This window comes from Diabrotica virgifera, chromosome 2, assembly GCF_917563875.1.
Source record: "Diabrotica virgifera virgifera chromosome 2, PGI_DIABVI_V3a".
NCBI lineage: Eukaryota > Metazoa > Arthropoda > Insecta > Coleoptera > Chrysomelidae > Diabrotica > Diabrotica virgifera.
In genome coordinates, this window is record NC_065444.1 from 9,275,222 (window position 1) to 9,298,405 (window position 23,184).

At 33.8% G+C, this 23,184-nt stretch overlaps 1 protein-coding gene across 1 annotated transcript in view; it reads right to left on the reverse strand.

Annotated features, from left to right (window-relative positions):
* LOC114328633 (cell adhesion molecule Dscam2) overlaps positions 1-23,184 on the reverse strand; it is a 384,871-nt gene that overhangs the window by 330,829 nt on the left and 30,858 nt on the right. Inside the window, exon 3 of the mRNA XM_050644410.1 lies at positions 13,294-13,450. Within this exon, the coding sequence (XP_050500367.1) occupies positions 13,294-13,450 (157 nt within the window). The remainder of the gene's footprint in view (positions 1-13,293; positions 13,451-23,184) is intronic.

Genomic DNA, 23,184 nt, shown 5'->3' on the forward strand with positions numbered 1-23,184 from the left:
CTTTTCTTCTTCTCTTTCTCTAGGTAATCTAGTCTGGTACATTTTCTTCCTTGAGTTTCTGATTTTCAGCTCTTAATCTTTTAGCTCTTCTGCATAAACTATTTGCTCACTTTTAATATCCTTTACGTGTATGGCCAATTGTTTTAGTATTTCCATCATATCGTCTTTCCTTTCGACTCCACATTCCTTTCTTGGAGTTTTATCTACCTGTCTACTTTTCTTCAAGACCCCTTTCTCACCCTCGTCATCTTCTCTTGCTTTCTTGGGTCAGTTCATCGGACGATATTTTTATTTTTGCTCCCCGGTAATAAGTCGTTTATCGATCATAGCGTAACCATTTTTTTCCGTTTCGTCCGCTCAGATAAAAAAAAAACTCAGATACACCTATCAATAATAGTCCTTCTAAAATTGTGCGTTATATATAAACAAATGCGTCTATACGTAACAAACTGTTGGTATACAATACAATACTCAAACCGGTCTGGACCTATGGGATCCAGCTATGGGGTACAGCAGCAAAATCCAACATATCCATAATGGAAAGATTGCAATCCAAAGTGTTACGCTCTATAACAGACGCCCCATGGTTCGTGTCAAACAAAGACATTTATTGTGATCTAGAAGTACCTACGATCAGTGAAGTGATAGTTCAGTGCAGTGTTCGATACATAAAATGCCTAGAAAGCCATCCAAATTCCTTGGCAATAAACTTGCTTGATAATAGTCAACAAACTCACAGACTAAAACGTAAAAATCCACTGGACCTTATTTATAAATAAGTTTTATACCTCACCGTAATTGTGTTTATATTTCAGATATATGTATTGTTTGTAAATGAAAAATGTATGTTTGTATGTAGCATATTATCGGAATGTCATGTTTGTTCCATACTAGAGGTCCAGTCATTGGACTGACCTCTCTAACGTCAATTCTTTTTTATTTCAAACCACAAAGACGCTTATTGTTAGAAATTTTATAACTAACAGATTGCTGAATAAACGTTTCAAAAAAATATATATATATAAACAGCGTTAAGAACCACGTCCAAGTCGATCTTTCATAGAGCTGACACTTCTCAGTGATGATGAAAATCGAATTTTAAATTTTAAAACTTTTCGAATTTCGCTATTATTTTGGAACATTAGGTCTCACCTCTATCTTTTATTATACGTATTAGTGTAGGAAACAGAGGTTGAACCTTGCAAAATGGACACAAGTCCGGTTTTATTTTTTTTCTGGCATATCAAGGGGTGATTATTATAAGACTAACTTTTTCTGAAAAAATTTCGCCCCGGAACCCCCCTTTTCACCCCTTTAAAGGGGGTAATTTATGGTTTTTGCAGAACGTAGCCCTTCCTGTACCTTTTACAAAAAATTTCTTTTATAGAAATATGAAGAGGACTATATTTTCTACGATTTATTTCCGACAGCATCTCTCTATCATCCACCGTTTAACAAGGGTGGCGCCCCAAATTTGACAAGTTTTTAAAAAAGATGTTTTTAAAAAATATATATTTTTCCCTAACTGTAACGGAAATTAAAAAGAAATGCTGCGGAGATTATTCACAAATAGATGATTGATTTTTTGGTATAGGTTTCACTTAACGATAATTGCCCTTTTTTTAATTACAGGGTGTTACATTTTAAAAAACCCCTTTTTATACCATCTGAACCATTTATGCTAGAGTAAAAAGAGTTTCAGCGATTACCCATGTATTGGTGTTATTTACAAATTTGTATAATGCACCCCCATTTTTTCCCCGGAACCACCCAAAAAAAAAGAAGAATTAATAAATAAAGTGATTTTCTTGGAACCCTTCACACACAATGCCCTTCATTAATATGCTTCATATATCATTTTGTGCAAGTTATTATTACTCATGCATGGACACTAAAAGCGATTTCCTAGTGCAACCCCTGTAGCCAAAAACAATAAATAAAATGGGGGGTTGAAATTTTTTTTTTTGTTTTTTGCTTTTAGATCCATATGGGCATATGCTTCATCAATAGTGCTTTTCAAAAATATATATAGTTATTGCAACATCCCTGCGCAAACCACCCCTATCCTTGAAAATATACTGCAGAAACTACCCCTATACCTTATCCAGCATGTTTTTACGATTTTCTCATTACCTATTCATTTTTTTTAAACAAAACTTATACAAGGTTAAAGACCACTATTTACTCTAAAAATTAGGTCCTATTCATTTTTTTCGTTTAAGTAACCGCTACGGCACAGTGGCGCCGTAAACCTCATATATGCTTTGACGGGCTCCAGTTTTTCTTTATTTTTTTCGTCATCTGTTTGTTTTATTGATCAAGTACTTATGTAAAATAAAAGAACACAGTGTAACCTACAAATCATCACCTATGCACATTTTACATTCTTTCCTCCCCAAAGCTACAGTGGTGGCCCAAAATAATTTTTTTCATATTTTCGCCACCTACACGCATTTTATTGCCTTAATGCTACCTTAATAGCACAATATTCACCCCTAAGTGGTCGCTAAGCAGTGGCGGATCCAGGGAGGGGTGATGGGGGCGATCACCCCCACCCCTCTCAAACCAAGTGATATTATATTTGAAGATTATAAAAATATTCATTTATTTTTATAGAAATACTTATATTATATTAATATTATTTTTATAAGAATGACTTTTTATGCTTTAGCGACAGTGGCGGATCCAGCATCGTTAAGAGGGGGGTGCCAATTGGTTAAATTTCTATAAAAATAAATGAATATTTTTATAATCTTTGAATATAATATCACTTGGTTTGAGAGGGGGGGGGGGTGATAACCCCCATCACCCCTCCCTGGATCCGCCACTGCGTAGCGACCACCTAAGGGTAAATATTGTGCTGTTAAGGTAGCATTAATGCAATAAAATGCATGTAGGTGGCGAAAATATGCAAAAATTTACTTTGGGCCACCACTCTGGCTTTGGGGAGCAAAGAATGTAAAATGTGCATAAGTCATAATTTGTAGGTTACACTGTGTTGTTTTATTTTGCATAAGTACTTTATCAATAAAACGAACAGATGACGAAAAAAAAAACAAAACCTGGAGCCCGCCAAAGCATATATGAGGTTTACGGCGCCACTGTGCCGTAACGGTTGCTTATACGAAAAAATGAATAGGACATAATTTTTAGAGTAAATGGTGGTCTTTAACCTTGTATAAGTTTTGTTTAAAAAGAATACATAGGTAATTAGAAAATCGTAAAAACATGTTCGCCAAGGGATAGGGGTAGTTTCTGCAGTATATTTTCAAGGATAGGGGTGGTTTTCGCAGAGATGTTGCAATAACCATATATATTTTTGAAAAGCACTATCGATGAAGCATATGCCCGTATGGATCAAAAAGCAAAAAACGAAAAAAAATTTTCAACTCCCCATTTTATTTATTTTTTTTTTGCTTCAGGGGTTGCACTAGGAAATTGTTTTTGGTGTCCATGCATGGGTAATAATAACGTCCACAAAATGATGTATGAAGCATATTAATAAAGGGCATTGTGTGTGAAGGATTCCAAGAAAATCAATTTATTTATTAATTCTTCGTTTTTTTGGGGTGGTTCCGGGGAAAAAATGGGGGTGCATTATACAAATTTGTAAATAGCACCAGTACATGGGTAATCTCTGAAAGTCTTTTTACTCTAGCATAAACGGTTCAGGTGGTATAAAAAGAGGTTTTTTAAAATGTAACACCCTGTAATTAAAGAAAGGGCAATTACCCTTAAGTAAGACCTATACCAAAAAATCAGTCAATTATTTGTGAATAATTTCCGCAGGATTTCTTCTTAATTTCCGTTACAGTTAGGGAAAAATATATATTTTTTTTTAAACATCTTTTTTTAAAACTTGTCAACTTTAGGGCGCCACCCCCGCTAAACGGTGGATGATAGAGAGATGGTGTTGGAAATAAATCGTAGAAAATATAGTCCTCTTCATATTTCTATAAAAGAAATTTTTTGTAAATGTTACAGGAAGGGCTACGTTCCGCAAAAACCACAAATTACCCCCTTTAAAGGGGTGAAAAGGGAGGTTCCGGGGCGAAATTTTTTCAGAAAAAGTTAGTCTTATAATAAACACCCCTTGATATACCAGAAAAAAAATAAAACCGGACTTGTGTCCATTTTGCAAGGTTCAACCTTTGTTTCCTACACTAGTATTATCAGTTCCAGTTTTTATAACTGCTTGGATTTTAATTATTTATACGCTATGAGCTCGTAGGTAGAGGGGATAATTAAAAATTCGCGAACGCCAGTAGTGACAAGTCTAGAAGCTTTTATTGGAAATTTGACATAAATGTCAAAGTGATTAATTTAAAACATTGAAATTAAAAACATTAATAGGAAATAATATTAGGTGGCAAAGCTGTGGTGTAATTTTTGCCTTAAATATACTTACGTTTTAAATACTGAATTTAAGTTTTTTTAATATTTTGTAATATGTAATTATAAATTAATCTAAGTGCCATCTACACGATAATTGTGAAAGTATCCGAAGTAAGAAATTAATATTTCATTTATAGAACGTTAAAATGATCAGCACAATCTTTAAAAAATCGATTACAATTTAATTACTTTTTTGCGTTGTAAATATTAAACGATAACGATTAAATATTAAATTTAAAAATTACCGGTGAAAGTTAAATTAGTAATCCGCTAGGAGCGACACCAGCGAAGCTCATAGCGTATAGTCCTGTCGCCAGGGAGGGGGGTACAACGGCCTCCTTTATTTAGATGGACATACCCAAGTTTTTTTTATGTATTTTGATCCGTAGAACACGAATTTTTTTGGTAACAGTTGATCCGGATGTCGATAAGATTGTTATAAACACAGAACTTGAGGAATTACATGACAGCGATTTCTCGCAAAATAAATCATTTTTTTTTATTTTTTGGGTTATTATAAGCAAAAAATGCACTTACAAGTTTTTTCGTGGGATGCATATTTTTCGAGATAAACGAGGTTGAACTACTTTTGATTAAAAAAGAAAATAGCAATTCTGCTTATCGTATTTGAAAGTTCAAGTCAAATTATATCGGTTTTCATTATTTGTATTGCTAAAAAAATATTTTTTTATTGTTAAACAAAGCTATAAACACATAGTGTTTGAGTGATGTTTTCAATGATCTCCCATTTAAAATCGAAGGAGTAGGTAGAATAGGTACAAGTGTAAGCGAGGCAATTTCTACGTAGCATGCGTTAAAACGCATGTATTTTCCACGGAAAACACTATGTGTTTATAGCTTAATTTAACACTAAAAAAATAATTTTTAGCAATGCAAGTAATCAAAACCGATATAATTTGACTTGAACTTTCAAATACGGTAAGCAGAATTGCTATTTTCTTGTTCAAAAGTTATTCGGGTTCAAAAATTGCAATTTTTCGAGTTTTTAAAGTTCAACCGCGTTTATTTAGAAAACTATGCAGCCTACGAAAAAACTTATAAGAACATGTTTTGCTTAGAATCACCCAAAAAATACAAAAAAAAATGTTTTGTTTTGCGAGAAATCGATGTTATGTAATTCCTCAAGTTCTTTGTTTATAACAATCTTATCGACATCCGGATCAACTGTTATCCAAAAAATTCGTGGTCTACTGGTCAAAATACATAAAAAAAACTTGGGTAAGTCCATCTGAATAAAGGAGGCCGTTGTACCCTGGCGACAGAACTATTATATTATAATATTATTTTTCTGTTCTTTCCATGCACTATAGCCACCTGTTTTCACTAGACACCACTCTTTTTGAAATGTTGCTCGTGATGGCTCAAAACTTGGGTGATATCAGGAAGCTGTTTCAAGACACGTTTACCTGTATCACTGCTGACAGAGATGTGATAGAGACGTTTATAGCAAACTGTGATTATCCCATAAAGTTTTTCGCACTTATTTACTAACACCCTGTATGTATCGAACAAGCTTCGTTGATTGGCGTGAAGACATGGTTTCCGCTTTGGCTTTTCTCGAGGAAAAAAGGTTCGATTTTTTATTAGTTGCCGTCTCTACACAATATAGACAATCGGAGGTAGAAACTTCAAAAGAACCGATGAGTTAAACAAAGTCTTCTTTCGTACAAACGGAAACTATCCCGAGGTTAAGCACTTAATTTGGCGTGAAAGTGAGCATGAGCTTTTCTGGTGATAGTGTAAGATTACAGTGGCGTGTTAATCACGTGTTTTTTGAGCCTCAAAGGAATATTGGTTGATTCGACCCTTATTTTTTATATTCTATAGTAGGTTTTTATGGATATCGTGGAGAAAAAAGAAGGGAAGAATATTAGATACATAAAAAAATTTAAACTATATACGTATACTTAACTTATGTTAAATATTGACACATAAATTTTAAAATAATGCAATGTTCGTATGATTTTTATGTGTAAAATTAACAAAAAATCTAGATCGCGCTGCTCAATCTGCAAATATTCCAACCACGGATAAAACTTCTAATTCAACACCTTTCTACTCAACAAAACGATGAGCTGAAGATATGTCTCCAGGTACTCCAGAAGAATAAGCGCCACCGAATACTACCTTCTCTTTTTCCCAAAAATCCATCGGAAAACCTAAACTAAATACATCTTATCAAGAGATATAACTCACTGCTCTAAAAAATACACAGGGATTAAGGGATGTTCTTATCCTTGCTGAAGACTTCACAGAAGATATTAGAAAATTAATAGACACGTTAGAAATTTTTATGTTAGAAAGTATCGGAAAACGGAGTTTCCACATAAACACTGAGAAGCTAGAAACTCGTGTCACAAACCAAAGAAACAAATTATTATGGTAAACTGAAAAATTAAGTGATACCCAATCTGCCATCTCAAACCTATCGCAAGTTAGGTTATTTGGTAACATTCGAGTAAGTACAATCTTTGATAATATCTAAATCACTCAATTCACTGAAACTCATAAATTAAACCTTCACGAACAACACTATAGCCATACAACATATCGATTCGGGGTGTAATAGGTAAGGTATAATAGGTGAGTTAAGTATATCTCCACCATAATCTGGAACCTTTCAAACCCCGTCGTCTTGGCAAGCTGAGCTATTTCGACGGTTCACAAACCCCATCCCTTACGAGATCTGATCGCAGATTCTTACATGTCTTTCCCTATGACGAGTTAAGCGAGATGTCCTCTCCTTATATGTCCATTTCATACTAATTAATAAATGCAATTCCTAATCCATTCAATCGTCGTTTAGTATCATTCATTCATGAATCAAATGTCACATCTGCCCGAGGTTTACGAAAGTCCGATATGTAGATTGTAATTAAAAAAGTAATTAACTCTAATTGCCTTATCTTTTTTATGTTTTGGATTTAAAATAAATATCTTAAAAACGAATCCTGCATTCTAATGGATTTGTTACCAGATATGATCATATTTTCTAACACTAACAACCTCAAAAATAGTTTTCCTATGGACTACTAATGGGAATAGTCCTTTCTAAACTATGGGAATAGTTCTTTCATTGACAGAACAATCAATCCTAGCCTCTAATATAAAGCAACTACTAAAATTCATGAAACTAATTTTATGGAAAGAAAAATGGAAGCCAAGCAAATTAAGAGAGATAAAGATCCATGGAACCACATTCAATCAATAGATCGCAACAAGCCATCCTATCTCATCTTCCGTTAGGACACTGCAAACTTATTCATGAGCATCTCATTACTCATAATCAAGCATCAAAATGCAGTAAGTGTGATGTACCACTAACAATAAAACACCTATTACCAGAATGTGATCAATTTGACGCTTACAAATCATCGATATCTGGATATTAAAATAAAGTGAAAGAAAGATGAAGTAGTTTTCAATCCTAATAGCAATTATAATAATATTTAAAAATATTAAAATATTACTTAAAGATTTTTAAATTGAAAACTTATTGGTCCATTTTCTTGGTAACACCTCCAAGGCTTCTAAAATTTGCAAGCCAGATGGATGCTGAAGCGAAGAAGACAAGAGGGAATTCAAAAACTTACAATTCACGACCCCGTCTGTTCAGCTGGTAAATTCCAAGAGAAAATGGACCTAGTTACTCAAAGAAGTAACGACCAATATAAAAACAAAATAAAAATTCCATTTTTATTCAGTTGCAATGCGAAGGTAAAACAATCTTATTTTTCAATTAGAATACGGAGCGCAGTCCAGCCCTCTGAATCGACGATTTTCGACTCTTGTTGGAGTCTCATCGGAGAGAACGTAGGCCTGCTATTCCATATTCCAATTGACCAACACACGGGGTCGTGAATTGTAAGTTTTTGAATTCCCTCTTGTCTTCTTCGCTTCAGCATCCATCTGGCTTGCAAATTTTAGAAGCCTTGGAGGTGTTACCAAGGAAATGGACCAATAAGTTTTCAATTTAAAAATCTTTTAGTAATATTTTAATATTTTAATATTTTTAAATATTATTATAATTGCTATTAGGATTGAAAACTACTTCATCTTTCAATTGCCAGATGACGCTAGTCACCTAGTCCATTCACGTCAGTTGCGGTGTGGGGATAAACTCTCGGTGTTGGTCACTTAGAGTATGGAGCAGCAAGCCTACGTTCTCTCCGATGAGACTCCAACAAGACTCGAAAATCGTCTAATCAGAGGGCTGGACTGCGCTCCTTATTCTAATTGAAAAATAAGATTGTTTTACCTTCGCATTGCAACTGAATAAAAATGGAATTTTTATTTTATCTTTTAAAGTGAAAGACATCATTCTTAACCTTTAAAACGACTGTAAACTTTATTTCTAATTCTTTTACAAATGTAACTTAGCAAGTACGATGAATTGTACCTAAATTCATACTTTGTACACCTATTGTATTTTCATTACCCAGCTAATGACCTTCGTGGTTAATAGGGTTATTGCTAATAGCAAGGGAAGAAAAGTGTTCTGAAAATTTTAAAAATTAAAAAGAAAGAATATGGATAAGCGAATGTTTCTAATTTTGTAGGAAGCAAAACCAAAAAACTATGATATCTGATTTAACAAAGAAAAAAACATTTTGAGTTATGTCAATTTTCTTTTAAAATATATAACTCAAATGAGTCATTGTTCCAGAATAAAAATATTCATTTTACCGCCAAATAAATAAGGACACTACCGCCATCTTACGAAGTTGGAAGTAAACATGTATGTGACACTTGTCCTGGTAAATATGCATTTTTTGAGTGGTGTCACTTTTCTTCCGGACCAGCGAAATGATATTTTGTGTTATTCGTCAAAATTCAGATATAAGCGATTAAGCTTGAAGTTAAAACAATTCAAACAAACAAGTTAAATTGCATTTAAAAGTAAGTAAAATTTAAATTTTTTATACTGATAAAGCGCTAATTTCCCAAAAGAGTGTGAACAGAATCTACGTCAATGTAATTACCTTCTTCTTTTAGAGCTAATTTTATCTAACCAAAAATGATGAAATAACATTAAGTAAGTCAAGTAACTAAGCCCTCGACCTCCAATTTTCCGCCCTGATACTTTTTCTCTCATCGTTAAGAGAAAATTGGCGCAGTCGTCAGAATCCTCACTCCCGAAATCATGTTAATCGCATCAGGAGGATTTGACACCGGCCAAGCAGGCCTTCAAAACAAACATAACCGTCCGTAAAAAAGGATTATTATTTATCGAGTCGTGCCGAATATTGAACCGAAAGGTAAAGTCGGTAAAAAAGGTCTGTTTGAGTTTGTTTCACTGATATCTGGCAATCATTTATTGGACCGGAATAGTAGGGTGCTGGATACAGATATTGGTATCTTATGTTTTTGTACTGTACATATTAAAATTTTTTGGTTGATTGGATGTAAAATTATTATTCTAACGTGAAATTTTTACTAGATAACGGGTTTTAACTGCTCACAATAGGCATAAAATATTGCCAATTTTCAACATGATAGTGTGTGCTCCATTGAACAGATAGCATTAGGTGACGCTTTGACCACAAGTATTTTAAAAAGGTGTTAAAGGACGTAGTAGAGAGACGAATTGAAGAGCACCGGCATAGGCTGGAATGAAAAACAGATTAATCACTCGCTTAAATTAATTCTAGGATTAAAAATCAATTTCTCATTTTAACTAGACGTTAAGGGCATAGGCACAAAATTTCGCGCCAATGTGTTTTAAATGCATTCATTTTTTTCGAAAATTGAGAAAATTAATAAGTATTTTTGAAAAATTTAAACGCAGAATGAAACATTGTATTATCACCGAGGGCCGACAGTCCCTGAAAACTTATGGTCTGTAGTACAGCTTTCTGCATGGTCTTGTAAAAATGTTCATTAGACGCAGCTTTTTTATGCTTTTGAGTAGGTTCTTCGGAGAGGACCACAAAAAATCAAGTGGTGGATGTTAAAAGCTGATAAGGAAGGCCTATTCAGGAAAAGAATAGTAGGCGAAATATGTTGGAACATGAAAGGAAGCCCTAATACAAATTGGAGAAATATTTCCAGCAATATTAGAGAGACTGCTATTGAAATACTTGGGAAAACGTCAGAAAAAAAGTTTGAGGATAAAGAGACTTGGTGGTGGTCAAACGAAGTACAAGGAAACATAAAAGAGAAGGGAAAATTATATCAAAAGTGGCAAGAAACCAGATCCGACACAGATCTTTAAAACTATAGCAAAAGCCAAAGTAGAAGCTTATTCAAACCTATACGATCAACTTGATATCAGGGAAGGCGAAACGAAGATATGTAATACAACCAAAGAGAGAGCAAAGAAAGCAAAAGATTTTAGTCAGATTAGATGTGTCCGAGATGAAAATAATAGAATACTAGTTCACGAAAAGGATGTCAAAAAGAGATGAACAAAGTACTTTGACAGGTTATTAAATGAAGAATTTGACAGACAGTCTGTAGAGTCAACGGAGACAGTAGCAGCAATGGTCACCAAAATAACAAACGAGGAAGTGGCTCAAGCGCTTTAAAAAAATGGAAAGGAAAAGCGGTAGGACCAGATAATATTCCTGGGGAAGTATGGAAAGCATTGGGAGAGACAGGAATAAGGTAGCTAGCAGGTCTATTTAATAGAATTATGGAAGTTGGACAAATGCCAGACGAATGGAGAGGCAGTATACTAGTACCTGTCTACAAAAACAAGGGAGTTATACAACAATGTACAAACTACAGGGCTATAAAACTGCTTAGCCACACCATGAAAATATGGGAAAGAGTCATTGATAGACGGATACGTGAAGAGACCGAAATATCCGAGAATCAATTTGGCTTTATGCAGGACAGATCAACAACAGATGCAATTTTCATTATAAGGCAGTTGATGGAAGAATACAGGTGTAAAGAAACAAACGCTCATATGGTATTCATTGATCTTGAGAAAGCATATGATAGAGTTCCTTTAGAAATTCCGTGGTGGGCACTCAATAAGAAAGGAGTTCCTGGTGAATATGTAAAGATTGTGAGGGATATGTATGAGGGAGTAACGACTAGTGTTAGGACAGGTGTGGGAGAGACTGATAAATTTCATGTAAAAGTAGGATTGCACTAAGGCTCGGTGCTTAGTCCGTATTTATTCTCATTCGTTTTGGACCAGATAACAGCGAAACTACAGGGTAACATTCCATGGTGCTGAATGTATGCTGATGATGTCGTGTTAGTAGTATACAGTGAAATAGACTTAGAACAAAAACTGGAACAGTGGAGACAAGCTCTGGAGGAAAAAGGTTTAAAACTTAGTAGGACAAAGGCAGAGTATTTGCAATGTTCATTTAAAGCTGGAGTTACTACAAATAAAATGGTATCTTTGGATGATGAACTGTATAAAACCGGCTATGATGTACGGTACTGAATGTTGGGCAGTGAAAAGAAAAAAGAACAACAAATGCATATGGCGGAAATGAGAATGCTTAGATGGATGAGTGGAGTGACAAAAAAGGATAAAATTAAAAATGAGTATCTTAGGGGAAGTGTAAGTGTGGCACCAATTGATGCCAAAATGAGAGAGCATACGTTGAGATGGTTTGGTCATGTTCAACGTCGAGACGATAATCATCCAATACGAAGAATTGCTGAAGTGCTGGTTCCTGGAAGGAGTAGGAGAGGAAGACCAAAGAAGACCTGGGGGAGACGATAAGGCAGGACATGTTGGTAAAGGGGATTAATATTGATATGACCCAAGATAGAACTGTATGGAGAAATGCAATTAGGGAAGCCGACCCCGCATAGGGATAAGGCAAAGAGAATGATGAGGAGGTTCTTTGGGATGACTTCAGTAGTAGACATAATAGTAGGTAGGTATCGTCTGGGTACTTTGCACTTTCCATTGTCTTCGTACAGACGAAGACTATTATTAGTCTTAGACTATTAGAAGTCTTCGAGACTATTATTATTATTATGTTATTCAGAGTAGTTAAGAATTTTAATTAGTTAATCTTATGGTGGTGAGGAAAGAATGCTTGGCTGAATCAGGTTTTTACTTTTCAATGTCTTCTAAGCCGCCTGTCGTGACCGACAAATTGAATTAAATCTATAGCTGTCTTTTCATATTTTATTTTACTTATATTTGAGTACTACGGATGCAGAATTCTATTAGAATTTTATCTAGATAAGCGGACAGGAAATTAATGTATATTGTAGATTCTCCCATTGTCCGCTATTTTTCGGCCTGTGTCTTTGTAAAGTTGTAAAAAGCTCGGACAATAGATAGTCACCAAGGATTCTGCATTTCGACCTATAGAGAATTTTCTCTGTTTCTTATGATTGTATTTTATAAAAGTGTCTTTGGTCTCGACGGCCTGTGCATATCAATAAATTAAAAAAAATCATAAAAAACTAACTACCAGCTTTGTCTTCGTCAAAATCCTCCATATCGATATTTTGCTAATTATCTGATAAAATCAAATCAAAAACATTAAAAGAGTCGTCTTCTTAAATTTTAGTAAAATTGAGTTGAATATTTATTTCAATTCAACAATTACATACATCAGTTGCGGCGGTTAACGTTACCAGATTAATGTCGTAAATCAATAAAATTTTCAAACGACTTCAAGTCTTAAAGCATATATCAGTTCATTGCCCATTTGCTCTAAATGTATGGCTCTCAACCCTTTTCAGGAGGCTTGTATAAAATACCAATATTTAAGATGGGTATTTTATAAGACGCGAATCCTTTCCGTATATGTTACAAAATTTATCACATAAGTGCCCCACAATTTGACGTATTTAATGAAATTTAAAAAGATTTCCCAGAAGTGCGAAAAAACCTCATAGAGAACCACTTCTCTCAAATTACATTTGAATAAAATAATTTCTCAAACTTACCCGCTTTAACGTGCACCTCCCTGCTGACGACGATCCCCAGAGCACTTTTCAGCCGACACCGGTAGAGGGCGGCGTGTACATCGTGTCGATAACGGTCGTTGGTAAATGGCGGGAACACGAGCGAGCCGTTGGGAAATAGCAGCCTCAGTTCCGACACCTGAAACATCCAAGGAAAATGATAATGGCTGCGATAAACCCCCTCATAAAATGAACGAGCCGAAGTCATTTTTGTACTTCGGTTATTAGTCCAGGTTGTGAGGCCGTTACCGTATGAAGAAATGTTTCTGATTCGGATTCTTTGCGGATCCCTGTCCAAAACTGTCCCCTTTAACACGTTAGCTGCGGTAGTGTTAAGAAAAGTTGGCACCTATGGCCACAAGTCTCCCGTTTCTATGCTTTTGAGACAACTACGGTGTGTCAAGCGACTGTTATCAACAACAACATAAGACACACAATTTGTGTCTCACGGCAGCCAACGCGTTAAACAAATCTGAAAGGGGTACGAGCGAAAATTTTGGGCAGAAATTATTTAAACAATTTTTTTAAATACATTCTTAAACTCACCTTTTCCATCCGCCAAAGACATTTTTTTTAAGATTTTGGATCATTCTAAACAAAAAAGTCTATTGCCATTTTTCTTTAAAGTTTCCTGTTTTCGAGTTGAAAGCGATTTAAGTAAAATCTGGAAAATGCGAAAATATGCCTGAAAATTTTCAAGGGTTGAAAACTCAATTCTAAATGATTACTTTTGAAAGAATTCGCTGCAAAACGAAAATGAGAGACATCTTACATTTAAATTCGTTCAGAAAGTGGCATAAACTGCCTTACGTACATTTCATTTTCATTAGGGATCATCAAATGGGTGTATTATTGTTACCTCCAAAGGTAACCATCTCCCTCTTGTCGTTGTGTTTAACTAATGGTAACACAATAATGAGTTAATTGGAACGTACACAAAAGGTTGGGGGATTTAAGGGAACAAAATCCCCATAAAATTTTTATGGGGTGCACAAATTTCACTATAATTTTGTTTTAAAATGTTCCTGCTACAAGAATGATACATGTCCATTTTCAATAAAAAATTTCTAATAGTTTTCGATATATTGAAAAAAAAAATGATTTTCATTTTGTAACTTCATAGAGCTGTAACTTTTTTTATGAGCACATTTGTACGAAGGTAAGTTAGCTTCAATCGAACTATTTTTGACCTCAGAATGTGTGGTATAATTTATGACCAAACTTTTCGGGACACCCTGTAAAATTAGTTTTGTTTTCAATTGAAATAAATAAATATATATGTTCAAAATATAAGTATTTTGTATCAATCAGAGTAAAAATTATTAAAGAAACTCTGTTAATAAATAAATTTCTAAAAAACATATATATTACAAAATTTTAATAATGTAATTAATGTCAAGTATTTGTTAGGAATTTTTCGCATAAATACTTATTATAATATATGTATAAGTGCAACAGGAACACGCGGCGCTTGGAGTAGACAAGAACTCAATATTCTTGAAAGTGAATGTTTAAACTTCATTTTATGGACTTGGCAACCCCAAAAAAAGTAATTTACATAATATGAGTTTTCGAGCCTTAAAAATGCGTATTTTTGCATTTTTCAGATGTTAAATCGCTTATAACACGAAAACGGTCAAGTTTAGAGAAAAATGACATCAGAAATTTTTGTTTAAAATAAACCAAAACCCTAAAAAATTGTTATCTGGAGCAGAAAAAAGTGAATTTTGGAATTTGTTTAAAACAAAAAATTGTTTAAATAATTTCTGCTCAACAATTTCGCCAGGCACTCTTGTGATTTTTTTAAAAGAAACATTTTTAACTAAAATCCCCAAAGAAACTAAATCAAAAACATTTTTCATACGGAAGTGGCCTACAACTTGGATTATTTGTATTTCGGTTATAATAAGTGCCGAATGGAGGCTCTGGATAATAACGAAAGAAATTAAGTTTTGGGAGCAATAAAACGAGCCACAGGAAGATTTTGGATCTTTCATTTGTCTTAGGGCTACGAGAAATAAGGGGCATTAAGAACAGCAGATACCTATCAAAAATATAAATAAGAGTTACTTCAGGAAACAAACCAGAAATATTATTAAACTGTGACAGAAGCATTAACGGTAGAAAACGTGATACTAAGATTGCCGCAATTATAAAGCTTCAGTTATCTGATATCTCTTATCATAATTACACAAAGCTCTAATAATAGGTAGTAAAGTTCAGTACAGTGGAAGATATACTCAGTTTCTATATTTTATAAATTATAATTGCAAAATTGACCTACGTTAGATAAGAACCTCTCTTCTAAGGTCGTGTTTCCCATACTTTCTTAGATCGGGGGCACCTTTTCATCCAGTTCGTTCACTATATAAGTAATTCGCCAGTCGTCATCTAAATTAAAGGGAAGATCTAATTCGTGGTGTATTATTTTGGGATAGTTATATAATTGAGAAAAATGTCTTTAGTTGAGCAATATATTCAAATAGGTACATCATTATATTATTATTTGAGTCAACTATGTATAAAGGGGAGCGAGAAAGTATGGAAACATGGTAATTTCTCGGAAACCGCTAGAACGATTTTTATAGATTTTGGTGAGTAAGGGTCTTTTAATATGGCCGATATTATAGTGGTAATTATATTGTTATCAAATCTTTCGTTTTTCTGAAAATCTAATGAATTTTCTTATTTTAAATGGAACACCCTGCATATTTTTTATGTTTTGAAGTCCTTAAAAACTACTGATATTATTTTTCATGTTATATTCCCTATACCCAAATGCCTTAGTTTCGGAGTTATTGCTACATTTATTAAAAACAAATTAAACAAATTATAAAATCCTATTTTTTCGGCCCGAGTAGACATTATTTTAGATTCTTTGGATCATTGGGAACAAAAAAGTTCTTTCGTAATTTTCTTGTAAAGTTAATCGTTTCCGAGTTATAAACAATTTAAAACTGAACAAAATCGAAAAATTGCGATTTTCTAGGTTCAAAAACACAAGTAAAAAATATTATTTTTTAAACCACGAAGTGCCTAAATTCATGTACACACCTTACTGTATCAGATACCGATAAGTGATTTGGTTTTATTTCATTTTAAAACATTGTTTTTTAGTTGTTAATTCAGCCCGATCGCCCGCCCTCTCATATGCGCTTTATAATAATTAAAAAAAAAGCAATGTTTTATAATAAAACGTACCAAAAATTCTGTGACTGAAAGAAGGTGGTTTGAGCTTGAATATAGGTACTTCGTGATTTCAAAAATTATTTTTTTTTCTTGTGTTTTTGAACCTTGAAAATCGTCATTTTTTTCAGTTTTAAATTGTTTATAACTCGGAAACAATTAACTTTACAGGAAAATTACAAAAAACCTTTTTTGTACCCAATAAGCAAAAGAACCTAAAATAATGTCTACCCAGGCCGAAAAAATTAATTTTTATAATTTGTTTAAAAATTTTCTTTTTAATAAATGTAGCAATAACTCCGAAATTACGGCATTTAAATATAGGGAATATCAGATGAAGAATAATCAGTATTTCTTGAGGACTTCAAAACGTAAAAAATATACAGGATGTTCCATTTAAAATAAGAAATTTCATTAGATTTCCAGAAAAACGGGAGATTTGACAACAATATAATTACACTATAATATCGGGCGCATTAGAAGACAATAACCCACCAAAATCTATATAAATCGTTTTAGCGGTTTCCGAGAAATTACCGTGTTTCCATACATTCTCGCTACCCTGTATTATTTCTTTATTTCCTTTCATATTTAACTAAGGTAAAGCGCTACATTATGTAGTTCCTAGATTTTTCTGGGATTGTAAACTCGACTTTTAAGCGGGAAAATGTGATAGTACAATGCTGCAGTAAAATGGTGCATAAGTTATTCGGATTACGTTGTTTTTATCTTTCCTATTTGATTTTTCTTCAACTTTCTTGCACCCACTCCTGGACAAAGGCTTTCCCAGGCGTTTTCTGTTTTATTTTGTCGCCCACCTTTCGTTGCTTTGTCGTGCCACGAGTTCTACTCAGTTCCTTTTCATTCGTGCAATTCTTCCAATTACATGTTCTCCCAGAGAAACTTAGCTCGTTCGATGGCCCTCTATACTGTTCTTAACCCATCGGCCGATAAGTCTGTAGGTGTGACAGTCTCCATTCCATATACCATAACTGGTAGAATGTAACTGTTGAATACCCTTTTCTTTAAATTTCATGGACAAAATTTACAAGTTAAAAGATGTCATACATCCAATTAATTTAAAGTTCTTATTAAATCAAAGTAATAATCCACAAGTGGTCATTTTATTATGTGAGCATATTAAAAATATTAAACTGAAAATATAAGTAGCTATGGTCAACTATCTGTATTTAGAAGCAGATAAAAATTGTAAAAAATAAAATGTAAGAACATTGTAAGAAGTATAAAAAAAAATAAATAAAACATGAACCATTAAGAAGACGAATAACCTCCGAGAGCTTGAATCGGGTTTTAGTCTTACTGTAATGAAAAAAAAAAACAAAAAACAAAAGAAAAAAAAACAAAAAAAAAATAAATAACAAAAAAAAATTAAAAAAAAGATACAATAAAAGGGGAAAAAAATAATTGATTATAAAAAATGAATAATATAATGAAAAATAGAAGTAAAAAATGTTAATGTATAATAATAATAATAATGATATGATGATATTGTTATGTATAAATAGGGAAGGAAAATAAACATAGAGTAGTTGAAATTAATGTAAAAATGAGCAATATCGGTTAGATGAGCGTATGGACCCTAAGGTCCGCAGTCATACAAACCCAAGAAAATACATTTTTTTGATATCTTTTGGTTTTTCAACTTAATACCGAGTCTTCGAACTACTGCCAAGTCATTCGAATTGAAGTTATATGTCTTTTGTTTCTGCTTACTTAATTTGATCGTTTGACCTAGGTATATTATACTCCTCGACACTTTCGATAAGGAAAAATAGAACCGTGATAGGAGAAGAATTGGAGGGGATAGACAAGTGGTATTACTGGTATAAAAACCGAATTCAGTTTTTAGTCTATTTATCTATTTTGTATATTGATAATGTGAGCGCGAGCTGACAAAAGTGTCAAATAATAATAAACTTCTTCTTCTTCTACGGCACTACAGACCAAATTAAGCCTTGGTCTCATTTATTTTTTACCTCCACCCTTGTTTGTCTGTGGCTGCTCTTCTCCATACACGGACACCTAAAAAGGCTTGTGGGTCGCTGTTTACTGTGTCTTCCCAACTGGTCTCTTTCCCTGCATTCTAGCGTTCAGTGCTCTTTTTGGTAGCCTGTTCTCTGCCATTCTTATTTTATTACATGTCCAGCCCATTGCAATCTTTGTATTATAATGAAATCTGAGAGAGGTATTTCCTCATAAAGTTGATAAAGCTCGTTGTTGTATCGATTTCTGTACATTCCGTTTTCCCTCATAGGTCCTAGTATTCTCTTCAGTACTTTCCTTTCGAATGTGTCGAGTTTGTTTTTGGATGTTAAATAATGATAAACTCTTTTGGAAAACAAAAAACCGTACAAATGATGAAAGTGAGAAAGAAAGCTCTGATGAAGTTGCAGTTCTTTACACGTACAATACCCTGTAGAATATTCTATAAAGGTTTTTTAGTAAATTCTATGTGAAAAACTTCTAGTATAAATCACATTTTTATTGATTTTATTATTTCAAATACGAACGAAATAGCGCAAGAATTTTTTCGTCTTTTATCATTTTCTATGAATTTATGGCACTCTGTAAATTTTGCAATATATCCTGAAAAATGTGCTACCTCCCGGTGACAATGGACGAGCCTTTGATGTATATGGGACATGGGATAAACCTTCTATTTTTTCGGCTTTACTCGGCTCTCTGCCAGAAATTCTAAGGAATCGGCATGGTATTAATATGAAAAAATGGACTTTCAAATAGACTTTTAAAATATGAATATTTTATAAATAAAAGAGAGAAAAGCTCACTAAGGATAGTATTTATTATATTGCAGTAAGTCATGATATTTTGTTTAAAACGACAAGATGTAGTGGGGTAAATTCGTAAACGGGATACATTCTTATGTAACCCTTTATTCGAATATCCATCAAATTCTTTAACTATAAGGATAACATCTACATTTATTTAGTGTGAAATGTGTTACATAGATGTCCTACATCATTTTGTGAATCTCAGGTTTATAGTTATAATAAAAAAGTCATTTAATTGTAATGTAGATATTGAGGCCTGTAGTATATCAAGTTAATAACTTCCCGCTGCAAATTCCTGCTGCAAAATCGGTACTTTCATAATGTAGTTAATCAAACTCACATTTTTACATACATATAAGAATAGAAGAATACATTGATAACCGGGTGCCAGTCAAAAAGTGGCCTCAAATACTTTTAATTAAATTCTTCTACTTCTTGATGTGACTATCCGTGACTAATGTTGGCAATCATCATGGCAATCTTCATTATCTGCAGTAACGCGGAAAAGCTGCACATATGTTGTGTTGGACCAGGTTCTGAGGTTCTTTAACCAGGATGTTCTTCTTCTTCCTTAACCTCACTTTCCAAATATTTTTCCTTACAGAATGGCTTGTAGGAGAGCATGTCTGGATTCATTTCGCATAATGTGTCCAAAGTATTCCAGCTTTCGAGATTTGAAGTACCGCTCGGTTCTTTCCCATTCTTCTAAAGACCTTCTCAATTGTGACTCGATCAGTCCATGGGATTTTAAGAATTCTCCAATATAGTCACATCTCAAATGCTTATAATTTTCGGCACATATCTTCATTCAAGGTCCATGATTCTACACCATAAAAAAGGTCAGAGAAGACGTAGCAACTTTTATACCAAGAAAAAGGTTGTGGCTCTTGAAAAAGGCCCCCATAGGGTTGAAGGTTGATCTAGCTTTTCCGATGCGCGCTCTTATGTCTTGGTTGTTGGTCCATTCTTCATTTATTATGGTGGCGAGCTAGTTGTAGTGCCTCACTCTTTCTACAGGGATTTGGTTGATGTAGACTTGACCTTCTGTTATCTTTTTCTGGCTAATGATCATAAGCTTTGTCTTCTTTCCGTTTATATTTAGTTCATATTGTTGACTGTAATACGTGATTTTGTTCACGAGGACTTGTAGGTCTTCTAGGTTGTCCACAAATACTATGGTGTCATCTGCATACCTGATGCTATTTAGCCGGTACCCGTTTAGTAGAATACCTTTTTCAGTTTCGTGCAAAGCTTCGAGAAAAATTTTTCTAGAGCAGAGATTGAAAATTAGGGGGACAAAATGCAGCCTTGCCTCACTCCACACATGATTTAATTAAATTTGATGTACAAGATGTACTAATCTCTCATAGTGAAGATGATTTACAACGTATGCTGCACCAATTTAATATAACCGCCAGAAAATTTAACATGTCAATGTTCCCAAAACAAAAGACAAAATGCATGGTTATAACAGCAAATCTAGTAAGATGTAATGATGACATGGATGGTCATATAATAGAACAAGTGATGTAGTTTAAATATCTAAGCATCGCACTATCTAGCTACGGAAAGCTCAAAACATAAGTGGAAAATCAAGTGACTTGAATAAATAGAGTTGCAGGTTGCCTGCATGGAACATTATGGATCATTAAAAATATCAGGAAGAAAATGTAGGCAGAATTTACAAAGCGTTCATAAGACCCATAGTGACATACGCGGCAAAAACACAACCTGACACACAAAGGACAAAAAATTGCTACAAATAGAGGAGATCAAAACACTTCGAAAAATCGATGATACGACACTATGGTACAAAGCTAGAAGTGCGTACAGATTGTAGCATTACAAAAACCTACTAAAATGTTTTGTTTTAAAGCGATCCTATGAACAATTATTGTCCCTTGTATTTTGTGTTGGTGATACCATTCAATAAAATATTTTTAAGCCCGCCCTGTTAAAAATATTACGGATTATTTTACAACAATCCAAACATTCCAACGAATAATTTTAAATTTAATACGTTGCATTGTATTTCGCTGTAAGCTAAAGTAAACATGATATAGAAATTTTCAACAATAAGCACTCCATGCCCTTGGGTACGTGTGTTTGATTGGATATTTATGATGGAATGTGGTTTTTGAGCGCAAAAAATTTAGTAGAGGAGTTAGTTCGAAATGGATATTTGAATCGTACACAACGGTTTCACGTCGAACTCACAGAGTCACACCTACCGGCATAAATTGGCTATTATCGCTATGTGAAATCAATTGAATGGTCTACAATTCATTCTGTGTCTATTGAAGAATATCTGTGAATAGTTTCACTCCATAATTTTGGATACCCAGTACAAATGAATTGTGTGACGCAGTACATCGCAGTTGTAGCCGGTATGTGGTGGAAGTTTCTGTTCCTCTTTTTGAAGTAAAGTCCAAGGTTATCCGCTATTTGAAGTTCCCGATGAGATGTCAGGTTTCGTTCCCGCTTTTATCCTGTTTCCTTTTGTCGTCGTTATAAATTGAATGCCCGTCCCGCCCCCCTATTGATTGACACATGAAGATGGGAGTTTTTGTTTAGTGTGATGTGACAAGAAAAATGTTCTTTAAAGGTACTGTACATTTTTGCTTTTAAAAGGTGATTAAATTCCAAGTAAATATTGAGAATTTCAGTTGGTAAACATTTTTTTTAATATTTTTATAGATCTTGCTTTCAATATGGTTAAAATTTTAAATAAGAAAAATATTGTAAAACGTTTAATATCTGAATATCCTTTGTCCTGTTTTGTTATTCTAGCTATCTAAGCATATTTGTTCAAAAATAAAGCCCTGATAATATGTAAACTAAATAATTAGGAATGACATTTGACAGCTACATGACTTTGAAATATGTAGGTCCATTTTGTTTTGAAATATACTGCTCAATATTGTTTTTGTATTGGTAAAAGTCATATAAAGGTTATAGTTTTTTTATTTGTCATTCCTTTAGTAAAGTCTGTATTTCTTTGAGAATATGTTTTTTTAAATAATAGAAATGAAGTTTTAATAAACATTTTACCAATGTACCTATTTTTATTTCTGTAACCCTTTGGAAAATTATTAACCAGATTTCTAATACAACTGAAATTGAGTTTTAGTAAAGGAGAAAAGAGAAAATTGAATGAATTGAAAGAATGAAGTTAAAAGTTGCCCAATTAGACCTAAAGAGGAATCTCACATGAATGTCACCCCATTTGGTATCCTTAAGTACAGTGATATGTCCAAGTAAGTACCCAGTAATGAATCAGAGGATTTTTCAAACGGCGTCCAATTTTGTTTAAATAGTAGAAAGGTCCTTTAGTCAGTGTAAGTATCATTTGTTTATTTGTTAATGGTAGTTACTTCTTTTCCAAACCCCCCCCCCCCATTCCTGAAAACGATTCCATGACCTGCCACCGAATAACCACTGAGCTATCGTTCGCAAAAGAAGGTTTGAGTGTCTGTTCCTTCTTCTTTAGCCCCATTTTGACCCCCCAACGTAAGTAGTTACTTATATTCCTGACCCCATCAGAGCAGACATTTTAAAATGCTTCAAGATATGCGACGGAGATGCAAGGTGGAGAACATTAATAACTGGGTAAGAAAGAGAAGAGTAGAATGGAATAGCCATATAAGCTGAATGACAACAAATAGGGTAGTCAGGACAGCGAGAGACGGTTCCCTAATAGGAAGAAGATTAGTGACAAGACCACGAAAACGTTGGAACTACAACTTACTGGAGGCACATTGAAAAAACAAACAGAGCCATGTTTATACAAAAGAAGAAAGAGAAGATTTTCCAAACTATGGTTATTTATATTTTTTGTACAGAACTAGTGGAAACAAGAAGCATTCGTTGCTTA